Here is a 13,163-nt window from a genome sequence, read left to right as displayed (position 1 = left end):
AGCCTTTCAGTATCTCAGCCTTTCAGGTTCTCAGTCTTTTAGTATCTCAGTCTTTCAGGTTCTCAGTCTTTTAGCCTGTCAGCCTTTGTCTCTTAGCCTTTCAGACTGTCAACTGTTCAGCCTCTGTCAATCTTTCAGTCTGTCACCTTTTCAGCCTTTAAGTTTCTCAGCCTCTCAGTCTTTCAGTCTCCCAGTCTGAGTCTCTCAGCCTCATAGCCTTTCAGTCTTGCAACCTGTCAGCCTTTCATTCTTCCAGCCTCTCAGTCTTTTAGTCTCAGTCACTTAACTGCTCTTCCTTTCAGTCTCTCAGTCTCTTGGCATTTTAGTCTCTCACTTTTTCAGCTTCTCAACCTTTCATTGCCTTTGCCTCTTAGCCACGCAGCCAAACTCACTGTCCCATTCTCTTAGCCTTTCACTCTCTCTGCCCCTCAGTCTCTTAGCCCCTCAGAATATATCTGCAGAGGCCTCTGTCTTTCACTCATTCAGCCTCAGTATCTCCGATTCTCAGTCTTCAACTCGTTCAGCCTCTCAGTATCTCATCCTGTCAATCTCTCAGTCTGTCAGCCTTTCAGCCTGCAGCAGCCTCTCAGCCTCCGCCTCCAGCAGCCTCTCAGTCTGCCTGATTGATGTTCCCCAAAGGAAGCCAGCCTTCACTGCTCCTCACTTCCCTGCCAGCCTCCCTCTATCACTCTTCCCCAGGCACACTGCTCCACAGCAGCCGCCACACTCCATAAAGCACCTCACAGGGCCTCCACATGACTTTAGAGGAGACATGTGTGACAGCAGCCTTTATAGCACTTAGTGAGTTCTGATCCTAACCCTTAAATCTATGGGTTTGCACCCCAGACGGTTATCTGACAATTACATCTTACACAAACTGGTCTACAGACCGCCATGCATGTAGAACTATGAACCATTTTCCTGACAATAACAGTAATGTTAAAATGCATCTGAAGACAATGACTCAACTGCATTGATTGTGCATTGATTATAATAAATTATAATAATATCCTATGCACTCATTGTTGAAATCTGATTAAATTGAACAAATGAGTGCATCGATATTATGAAGTTGAGACTGAATGCACTGAATAGTTTCCGAAACACAATCTGATAAAACTGTTACGTGGTCATTACGAGTTGTGGACCCCAAATAATGTTATATTTTGATATTTTGTCACTTATCTGAAAAGAAATGTACAGGATACAGTCCTATGCAAAATTTTAAATAATAATGTTGAACTAAATGTTAAACTTAGCAAATAAATATCAATTTTGCACTAAAATTTGCTGAAAAATATTGAAATATATTCTCTGTACATGATGGGTTCACTTAATTTTACTTAAAAAATCCACAAAACATGTAATTTGATCAGGGATGTTTAAACTTCGCATACAACTGTAGGTATGATTTTTTAAATTATTCTGATCATATCAAAGATAGGTTCCAAATTTGTACAAGCAATCATGCTAGCTGAATCATGCCCAGGGGACACATGCCATTTAAACTGGTGTATTGGAGGGTAGTCACTCATTTTAGTATTCACTTTGCATATATTATACTTTACATTCTTTGAAGCATCTTAATGAGTCACTAAAAGGCCAAAGTTTCTATAAAACGCTTCAGTGTGGAAAAAGATCCATATCCTCAAGTACACCAGACACAGTGAGAAACCCGGGAAGCAGCATCGGAGGAAATCCAGATGAAAACGCAGAAGAAAACAAATATGAGGCTGATCGGTATTTGTTCTTGCTGAAACAGCTGCATCAAACAAACCATGGAGTATTAAACACACAGAGAAAAGAGAGTGAATAAGACTGTGAACAACACTCAGCAGATGTAAGCAGACAGACTAAAGACAAAGCATAACAACACTTGTGGGCAGATGTACATGTATGTTTTCTCTATTGGTACAGTCACACTTACCTGAGGGTGAGCACAATAAAGTGATTTATTTTAATACTGATTATGTCATTTCTTCATTAAAAATGGAAATCTCTGATGGATACAGTTGATATAAAGACATGACAGTGATCTTACTCTTCTGGGGCCGTTGTTTTTCAGCTCAAATACATCCATGGTGTAGTTGACTCTGCGCCCGTAGTGGTCGAATTGGACATTTCCTGTTAATCCTTGGAGCCGGACCTGGATTGCAGCGATAAACAATGTAATTACTGCTTATCCAACTGCTGCCTCTCTCAGCCGCATTACTCTGCTGCTGCAGTTCACTCTTAAATCATTTTCTAGGCTTTCACCATCTTCTCTCTTACTCTCACTCTCTCTCACTCTTGTTTTTTGTGTTTTGTGGTTTTTGGGCCTTGCACATTTTCCAGTCTGTCCAACATGCCTTTATCTTCAATCTTTGCGTTTATCTTTGTCCCCTTCCCACCTATTTAGGATGTTTTACTTCACTACAACTGCATGTCCCCACTAATACAGCCTATTCACACTCTTTTCACTGTCTGTAGTCTGAGCCCCACTCCCCTGCACAATGAATCATTTGCTAACCATTAGCACAGTCATGGCCTTTGCAATACCTGCACCACAAAAGACTGCAATGTGCAAATGAGCCATCAAACAAATCATAAGGTCACTTTATTGTGAGCTCACAGACAGTGTTTAATTTACATAGTGTGGATATGTACATGTGATGCCCTTTGTGGCTGTGCTTATTTTTATTATATTTATTCTTATATTATATTTATTTGCATGATCAGTTTACTATTTGTATTCTGTACTGACCATTTACGTATGCACTAACTCTATCAAGACAAACTGCTTGTAGATGCAAGTGTACCAAGTGTTTCTAATTTTGATTCGGTGAGCATCCTGACCAGACCTCAGACATTCAAGATTTCCAGATGAGTGTTTGAAGGCATTCATTGTTCACACAATGTAAAGGGCAGCTGACATTTTTCTTTATTTATTTTTACCCAATTTTCTCCCCAATTTTGTCGTGTCCAGTTCCACCCACTAGCAAGTCTCACAAGGCCAGTTGCAATCTCATGACTAGAATGTATGTCTGGGGACAAATTTTTCAAAAAATTTGCCACAGACAAGGATACACCCTCTCTGAATCCACCCCTACTCTGCTCTTTTACTGCCTGAAATACAATCAATAACACAAGAAAACAAGCTAGCTAGATGACATGATGCTGCCAAGCTGGTAGGGGGAAGGCTAGTGTGTGCTTCCTCCGAGATATCTGATGTACCAGCACATTTTTCAAACTGTTGCTAATGCAATGTCATTGGACAATTCAACAGACTTGGAGGAGAACAATTATCATCAATTCTGTAACACCAACTAACAGACACCCGCATGAGCCACGATTGGTCTAGAACATGAGGCCAATTATGCTCTGAACTCCCACAGGGATTGAACCTATGACCTCCTAATAATAGGGCCAATGCATTGATATGATAGCAATGATATATCCAGCAATAAATCTACATTTTGTGTTTTGTATATGCTGTTGAGTATATGCCCCTTCATGTTTCTAACCTGTTTGAGGGTCCGCTCCATATCAATACCCTGGTTCCAGGGGGCTGCAGGGTTTGCCAGGCAGTCTCCAGCGTTGCCCCTGCGGGATATGTCCACCTTCTGCCTGCGTAGATTCCTGAAGGCTTCCGCCATCACCATCACACCATCGTATGTCAGAGCGGAGGTGTACTGGGGAGAGAGAAGGTCAGATAAAGGTCATATAAATACCAAGCATCCAATACAGTTCTCACTCAAATGCATTTTCTTTTACCCCCTCCCCTCAGCCAGGCTTTGTCCTTTATTCTTTGTCAACGTAATGTCACTGAGAAAGAACAAAGCATACATACATTTTAAAATTCTATAATATTTTTGCAGGTACAGAATAAACAGAGTGAATTTTATTATCTGTTAAATGCAGGACAGGATTAATTAATCAAGCAGGCTCGAATGACTGCAGAGGCACAATTGCATGGACATACAAGCTTATCTGTTTCAATCACGTCTTTAATAAAGAACAACCTTACTGCAATGCAACAGAGTAAAATGTACATTTTTTTTACGTTACTAAAAAAGTATACAATATGCTTAATATATATAAAGTATAACACGCTATATGTAAAGTACAACACCCTTGTAATCACTTTCTCATATTCCTACGGTGAATGATTACAGTAATAAAGCTTGTTTTAGCATCTTAAAAATAACTTTATCATGAGTGTTTTTCTGTTAATAAATTTATGTGTCTAAGTCACAAAATTCACACCTATGTTATTTTATTTAGCCTCTTGGTGGCTGTAATATAGCACTGTTGGAAGCAGTTCAACAACCTAGAGCCTCCACACGGCAGGGTTACTTTTAACACTAAAGCATTAAGTAAACAAAGTAAATGATCTGAAAAGTCCATATGCGGGCCCTTAATTTATGCAGAACACTTACTTTTTATTCACAGATTCATCAGAAACAAACTTCAGATGTCATTTAAAAAAATGCCATTGGGAACAAAAATGAACTAAACTCACCAATCATATTTATTGTGATGGATAACTGGATACATTTTTACATAATTAGATTTCAAATCTCATCTGGTTCAGACAAGACAGACTTGTATTCAGTTAATTGGGTTTGCATTCGACTGAGCACTTGAAAAGAATTCCATAGCAAAGCTGATGTAAAAAACTGGTCAAGTAACAACATGGCTTTTTAAGAAAGATGAAAGTTGATGATGAAGATTGGGCTGTTTTCCTTCCCATTGCAAGTTCAAAACCAATATGTCAACATTCAGTTCTGAGGAGAAATTAACCTAAAAGCTCAACATGAAAGCACCACCAGAGTGGCTGTCCATTCCCTGACAGCACAAGATTGTGGAATGGTCATTAACAACAGCCTTTATTATTCTAATTTTAACTTAATTTTATTTCAAATGTATTTATTTTACATTAGTTTCTCCTGTGGACAAATATTTTTAAAAACATTTTTAAAATTTGAGTTTTTTTTCAGATTTTCTTCTTTAAAAAAAACACAACAACAACAACAAAACACAAAAACAAACAGTCTATCTTGCAGGACAAAACAGCAATGCAAAGCTGAGGGGGCACAATATTCCACCTTAGGGGCACTGGCCCTTCATGACCCTCCCCTGGTGCCAAGCCTGGTTAAATGTCATGTGGTGACAAATTGAGTGGACCCATGTTTGTCTAGTCAAAATAGTTCTGTGATTCAAATCCCACTAGGCAGCAAAATCCAGCAGAGTTCTGAAGGCTATCCAGCGGATAAGGAAGCTTTTTTTCTCTGCAGAGGACAGCTGCATTACAAAAATAACGTCATACGTCGCCAGCACAAAAATGGGCTCAGCTAGTGCGTCATGTGTGAACGTGTGAAAGGGATAGAGTGATACATACAGAAAGAGAGTGAGTGAGTGAGGGAGAGAGAGAGAATGGAGCAGTGGGGCGTTGAGGAGTCGGAGCTGGGCAACTCACACAAGCTTGTCACTGCACACATCAGGAGCAGGCTGAGCATGTGAATTCACTGCGCTCTCATACACTGCATGTTCAGCCTGTTGGAGGAGGGGGGGGTGATTGCACCAATAAGGGGCTGTGCTCTTTCCCATGCTGTGATAAAAGGATACAGAATGAATCACTAGAGACGATGCACGCATGCACACACACACGCGCACACCCAGTACATCTCCCGTGGCCGGAAATAGGGCCAGTGCGGCAGACCAAGACGTGCGCATGAATAGTCTGTTTTTTTTAAAGGTCTCACACTTAATGCCCCTGTTTTTCTCCTGTTGTTTGTCTTTTTTGGGCTATTTCCAGTGTGTCTGACGTGTGTGGTGACGCTGATCTATTCTACGCTGACTGTGTGTCATCAGATTCAGGAGCAGTTCACCCGAGGTTTTTCCATATAGATCTAATCCAGAGCTGGCTTAAACTTGTAAGCAAGAAAGTGCTGCTTAATAAAAATAAAATGGAAAACAAATTGATTTCATAATCATAACTCAATCATAATATTCGCTCTGTATATGATGGGATTAATGGTATCCACTTTGCTTATTCTTTCCCCTTTAGTAGTACTTAAAGGAGAATTCTGCTGATCTCAAGCAATAGCTTCTGTGAGGTAGTTTTCAAAAACAATAAGTACTTCAGATGTCTGGTTCCCATCACCACCACTGTGAACAATTCTGACTTGGTAAGTTTCTCTAGAATGGAGCATTTCATGTCAAACCTCTCTGAATGACCTTGCTTTATCTGAATGATTAAACTCTAAAGAAATTTTGAAGCAGCATATAATACTCAAACCACCAGCCAACACTGAGCTAGTCTCAGCCTCCATCCACACGGACATGCAGCTTCTCATAGCTTTTGCTCATGCAGCTGTTTTTGTCAGATGTGTTATGACAAAACTTTCAGAGCAAGACATCTATTGAATTGCGTTCCTCCAACGCACCACAGGTTGTGATTAGTCATTTGACATGTCAGTCAAACTGCTTCTTCCTGAAATTGTATGTGGTTCTTGACCATGTTATGCAGTACAAAGTACCAGACTCTCTGCTGAAAGGTAGTAGTCTGGCTTGTGAGACTATCATTGATCTAATCTCATCCCTACCTCTTTATGAACTGCATCAGCTCCATGAACCATTACCCATGAGTGCTCAGCTCTGTTATTGCCAATTAACCCGATGTTAAACTGTTCCACTTATGATTAACCTTTATAAGTCAAGAGTTATTACTTCGTTTTGCTATGTTATTCAAATGTAATTATATAATTGCACATTTACCTACATAGTGAGTTATACAATACATTTAATTTACACTTAATTTGCATTCAGTATAGAAAAATTAAAACCTGAATTTTTGAGATTTTTCATCTTGATTTGATGTCAAGGAAGGCCAAAGAGCAAGTCTGTACCCCATAATAACTTTTCAGCAAATCTAAATCATAATAAAATATCTTCACTTTGGCTTATGAAGACAAATGCAATATGTGATCCGGTATATACAGTCTTCCGAGGAGCGCCAGAATGCAGCATAACAGTCTGAGCTCAACTTCTAAAAGATCTTACTAATTAGCTGGTGAGTTGAATCAGGCGTGTTTAATGAGGCAGAACACTAAACTCTGAAGAGCTGTGACCTGGAAAAAACTCATCCTGACACTCTGGGTTTTTAGTCAGTACTTCTGGGCCGAGTTTGTTTTCATAAGCTGCGTGTGAAAAATAATTAATATTGGGTTGCATCATGCTTTTGTTACTGTCAGTGACAATGGTGACTTTCAACCCCAGACTTGCTGGCGGGTTCAGACTTTATAACACACTCCTATAACTTAATAAATGAATCAGTCAGTTTGCAATATATATATATTAACCCTTAACCCCTTATAATGCCAGCCATATTACAGTGATTACATGGACTAATATATATATATATATATATATATATATATATATATATATATATATATATATATAGTCCATGTAATCACTTTAATATGGCTGGCATTATAAGGGGTTAAGGGTTAAAACTATGTTTTACCATGTTCCACTATTTTCTGCAACACCTTTGCATACTGTTCAGTCAGTCTTGTCTGTTTTTTGAAGGCTGACACTTCAAAGTATCCTGTTTTCTTACAGCACAGCGAAAAAGGTGTTTGGAATTCCACTGAAGGATTGGTGGTACAGGAGTTTTGATTCTTTGTTCCTTTACAAACAAAAATACGAAAACCATGGAGAGACCTCAAGGCAAAAACATCAGATCAGCAGGGGAGGCGAGGGAGACAGTGATAGAGGGAGAGAAACAGAATGAGAAAGCAAGAGGTACACACACAACAGACATACAGAGCGAGTTCCACAGCATTACAGTCATGTATTAATTATCAAAGATGGCGGGGAGTTCATTATCTCCCCCAGGCCAGAGGGAGGATATTACATCATTCTCTCAGATTCATTAGGGCCTTCAGTGTGGCACTGGTAGCCTACCGTTCACACCAGGGTGGGGGGGGTTAAAGAGCAGTTCCTCTGCAGCTCAATCAGTCACACTAATGCCCTACGCTCCCCCTCTGGCCCACTGCTAGGTGGACGGAGGGCAAATTTGTCTAAAGCTCTTAAACAAGGGGACTGAACCCAGTGCATCTGCAGAGGATTCACATGATGAAGAGGATAGAGCGTGCTTTAGGGGCTTGGAGAAAAGCCGTGGTACCAAAAGGGCTTTAATTAACAGCTAAGAGAGCTCTGAGTGCTTTCAGCAGCGCCAATGACTGAGAGTTGTTTTTGAGCAAAGAGAGGAAGGAAAGCGAGCCAGAGAGAGACAGAGATACTCCAGAAGTCATCAGCTACAGTCACAATTCTGTGCAAATCATACATACAATACCATTCAAAAGTTTGGAATCACTGGTATTTTTTCCATAATAACTCCTAAAATACTGACTGAAATATTATAACTAGACACTGGAGGGTATTTCTAGAATGGCAATCAGAATCATGTATGTATGTAGAATCAGATGTATAGGGTAATTCTTGGTGCAGAGTACAAAATATAGGAAATAATCCACAATTAGACTAGATGATTAATTAGTCAGGTCACTCAAAGCGTAACTGACATTTTAATGTTTGCTCACTTGTGTTCCAGCCTCAACATAAATTATATGAATTGGCTAGAATAAAAACAAAAAAGGTTAATTCCATTATTTTAACATAGACTATATTTAGGCCTAATATCATAAAAAATGGCTCTGGAACGGTATCAGACCCAGCAGTTGTGTTGTACTGATAACAACATGTCCACACACACACACACACACGCGCACACACACACAGGCTATGAAGATTTACTGTTTGTGAGTCAGTAAATTGCTCCAACATACAGCTATGAAATAGCCTATAATAATTTATCAGAGGTTGTTATGAACAAAATAAATCCAAATGCAATGTTACACACGGTTGATTCCCTGTTTAAAATGCATAGAAAGAAGAGAAATAAAATCAAGTCAATGTATATGGAAAAGCACAGAGGACATTCACCTATTTTTATATTTAGTCTACTTATATGTCATGGTTATCAAATAAATCTGTTACCTGACAAAACTTTCATGTTCAGTGTCAGGAAAATTACGAAACCTTTTACACAAACTTACACAAAAATATATTTTTTGCTTTTGTTACAGCTTCCATTCTTTTCAGGAGACTTACTTTTTTTTTCAAATAAATTTGTAGGGATATTTATTTTCCAAACTTCAGTCTTCCCAATCTCAAACACATTCAGTGATGTCTGGACTCTGAGTGGGTCAGCCCATTGTTCTGAGAACACCAGCAGCTTCTGTGTTTAATTTGCATTGTTTCTATCTTTTTGTTTGTTTCCTTTATTAGTAACGGCTTCGTGACATCTACACATCCTTTCAGACGCTTAATTCTGAAATTAAGATTATTAATTTTATCCTCTCTCTCAAAGACTACTCTCTCAAAGATGCAAGCTTTAAGTAATGTTCCTCTGATTGGGACAGTTTTGGTGGTCTACCGCATCTTGCACGGTTGTAAGGAATCTCATTTTCCCTATATATTTTATTAGAATTTTCTGAGCTCCAGGTTTTCTCACATATGATTTTTAAACTTCCCCCTTCCTTTTGCAAGTGGATTATCTTGTATCTAATCTCCTCAGAAATATCTACTGGTAAATTAATAACTTACACTTAATGACCATTTTGACTGGAAATGAAAAGATGGCCCCTGAAAGTACCATATATGTCACATATTATTCTTGCTAAATGACTCTTGACACTTGAAAACAATGAAAAATGTTAGATTTGATGTTGTCAAACACATTTAGGAGTTTATCACCGGTACGCATTTATGTGTGTTTCACAACACACATACACACACCGTGCTGACCAGGTGCCTCTCTCTGAGCCCTTAATGCTGTTCACCTCTCGAGGGCACAGGTCCCAGCCCCAGTCAGTGGTGTGCGGTGAGAAGCAGCCGCCCAGTAAAGCAGCATCCCCTCAGGCCATGCCAAAGGGATTTCCTTTGCCACATCAGTCCCACAGCCCTCTTCACAGTGTCATCCTCGTCAGACCCCATGGGGACATGCAGTCACAGCGAAAAAGGATAGAAATACAGCAGAGCCTTCCACGGCTACACTCTGGCAAGGTTAGACATGGAAGCGCTAATGGGAAAATGTGCAGGTTGAAATAAGCCCATCATAGCATACAGAGAGGCTCTGTAATGCACAGCATTACACACTGCATATGGGGCTCTAGGTGATGTAGTGTACTCAATACCAACACCTGTGTTGGCCACGGCTCCTTAATGCCGTTCAAATTTTGCTTAAAATGCAATTTTATAGGAAATTTGGGCTTAGCTTCTTGACTACAAGGAAGCATTCGTATTAGAATGTCAAGGACATCCATATATATATATATATATATATATGGATAACCGAATTAATATTAGTATTTGTTTACTTAACCGAGTTATCATATCACAGATAACACAACACAACTTAAGAAAGTTACATAAGAAATAAAACTGATGATGTATGTAAACATAAATACAAACTGAGCTGCAAAAACAGCCTGTTTTGAACTCACTGTTTTCCTGAGGTCACAAAAAACCAATATGTTTACATATATCCTCCTATTCAGCCTATAACAATTTTGCCCAGCCCACTCACACTGGAGTTATTCTGGTCCTAAATGCGTTTTGAATGACGCACAATATAGCATAGCATCTTCAGTTTGTAAAGCTGAATGTTTCCATTACACCTTCATTTTAACCAGTGGTGGCTCATGAACACAAATGTTGTGGGAATGTATTTTCTACAGTTTTTTTGACATGTTGCTCACAGTAAGCAACAGAAAACAGACATATACAGAAGACAAATAGTTAAAATGCTATAAAATCACTGGGACTGCAAATATTACAAACTTTCATTTGCCACCGTAACATACTTTCACACTGATTTGACTCATCACTATAAAATACATTCTTATTGGGATAATCAAAAATGCTCTTTAAAAAAATCTGGATATCTGAATTAGTGAGGCACTAGCTGAGAATCAGCACTGACACTAACCTTAGAAATCAGATACTGATTTCATGCTACCATGCTACTGCTACCATGCTACTGCTGTCATGACAGATGTCATAATGTTTGAAGTCATGATGTCTATCTAGAGCAAAAATTAGCATTTGACATAAGTTGTCACTACACTGAACATTATGGTATCTGTCATGACAACTGACAGCATATGACATCTGTCATGATATGTTTATGGCATTATTAAGACAATGCCATGTTGCAGAGTTCAAATACATGGCTACCATTTATTGTAAACTGTTTCTACTGCGGTATATTAAAATCTACTGTATATTTGCACTTAAGTAAGTGCTTTTGCTGCTACAAAAGCACATTGACCGAGCACCAATATCAGATCAACCCTCAGTATGAGTACACTGAGTTAGTATATGGGAATCCCTTTCAGGAGTGAAAAAGCCAGACCAATGCATCCCTAATTCAAACAGCAAACATTTGGATTGGAATATTTAAGCAGGGGCTAGTGTGTTTGAGTCCCATTGTGGAGTTCATGTCTGGTTGTGGTCAAGGAGCGTGAGTTTACCTTGGGCGGGCTGTCGGAGCCAGGGTACTCGCGCTGGTCCAGTTTGTTCCAACGCTGCAGGAGCTTAATCACCATGGGATTGCTGAAGTCCACTAGCTGAAAACCTGTCACATTCGCCCCGCCATGCATGAAACGCTCCAGATTGATGTCTTTAAAGCCCTGTTGGAGCAAAAGAGAGAGAGAGAGGACCAGAGAGAGAGAGAGGAATTATTAAAGCTGGGCTGTGATAAGAGTGATTCTGCAAACACACACACATTCCCTTGCTTGCCCCTGTGAGCCAATCCTGTGCACAGGCACACAGCCTGTTCTCTGCTTTAAAACACTGTCACTGGCTCTGCAGCCCAGAATATGAATTAGACTCCTCAACTGACGTATCTTGCACAGGAAAAGGGAGCGGATTAAGAAAGCCACAGAGGGAGGGAGGGGAAGACGGAAGAAGGGAGGACTATGCAGGCCAAAAGACAGTGAGAGAAGAGGAAGAGAGCTGGAAGACAGGCAGGAGAAAAATGGGAAAGAAGGGAGGGGAGAGAGAGGGAGAGAGGGAGAGAGAGAGATAATATGGAGATGAAAAGAGGCAAAGCTGACAGGGAGAATAGGGTGATAAGAGAAAACAATTTCGCTCACCAAATTTGCCATGATGTAATGGTATCCTTTGACATGCTTGCCGACACTCACAATCTGCAGAGGTAAGCCAGACACACGCTGATGAGCAAAATCCGCAGCGCAAACACAGTTGTCAACGTTCGGTCTGCTTCAGAATGAAATAGCTGTGCCTCCAACCGGGGGAAAGGAAGCAGACTTCTGCTGTTTTTAATTATCAGTAATCAAAGACTCTGCCTCCGTTTATAGTGTTCTGTCACTGCAGGGAAATAAAGTAAATACAGTCTCTCATATCTCAGAAACATTTGACAGCCAGTGAAATGATTCCAAAAGGCAGTCTTATGGGACTTTGTCACAGCTAATAGCAAATGACGCTCTTACAGACTCAAGTAATTTCAAACAGTATTGTTTCTGCCTCTTTCCTCTATTAGCTTTCCTTTTGTTTTATAGATTTTTTGAATGGCAACAGCAATGGGACATTCTGTGTTCAGCCATTACTTTCTGAAATGTATACCTGCCTGGAAAATAAAGCAGTAAGAATTACTAAAATCGAACATTTTTTGAAATATTAATGGTAAGCATTTGATCGTTCTCTTTGAAAATGACTTTGCTTTTCTGTTCCTCAACCCGGTGTTAGTTGAACTTTGAACTGTTACTCTGGTACACTAGGTAGCTTTCTAAAGGCTATGCAGTGAGCAAAAAGAAGTCTAGCTGTTCACTCATAACAGAGCTAGCATAGCATTAAGTCTGTTAGCTAGCTAGCTATTCATAGTGTTGAAATAGTAGAGGTCATTTGAGGAAAACTTCTCAGAACAAGATCGAATCCTGGCACACATCATTCTGCAATGTGGTACTGAAAGGAGTTGGGAAAAAACTATATCTCGGCTTCGAGTACCCATTGTGTTCTTGTGGCTCCTCTCATCTTCAAGATGTGCCATCAAAAGGAGGTTTGCCTAGTCTTTAAATTCTGGCAGCTCA

The 13,163-nt window shown here is 39.7% G+C and overlaps 1 protein-coding gene across 6 annotated transcripts in view; it reads right to left on the bottom strand.

The window, feature by feature from the left end:
• The window catches only part of gria4b (glutamate receptor, ionotropic, AMPA 4b), a 127,413-nt gene that overhangs the window by 35,517 nt on the left and 78,733 nt on the right, over positions 1-13,163 (bottom strand). For all 6 annotated transcript variants that reach the window (XM_017718911.2, XM_017718913.2, XM_017718910.2 and 3 more), the window contains exons 5-8: positions 12,210-12,263; positions 11,586-11,744; positions 3,504-3,671; positions 2,042-2,146 (exon numbers count right to left, since the gene is read on the bottom strand). In XM_017718911.2, the coding sequence (XP_017574400.1) occupies positions 2,042-2,146; positions 3,504-3,671; positions 11,586-11,744; positions 12,210-12,263 (486 nt within the window). The remainder of the gene's footprint in view (positions 1-2,041; positions 2,147-3,503; positions 3,672-11,585; positions 11,745-12,209; positions 12,264-13,163) is intronic.

This window comes from Pygocentrus nattereri, chromosome 16, assembly GCF_015220715.1.
Source record: "Pygocentrus nattereri isolate fPygNat1 chromosome 16, fPygNat1.pri, whole genome shotgun sequence".
In the NCBI taxonomy this organism is placed as follows: Eukaryota; Metazoa; Chordata; class Actinopteri; order Characiformes; family Serrasalmidae; genus Pygocentrus; species Pygocentrus nattereri.
This window is presented reverse-complemented; position numbering and strand designations above follow the sequence as displayed.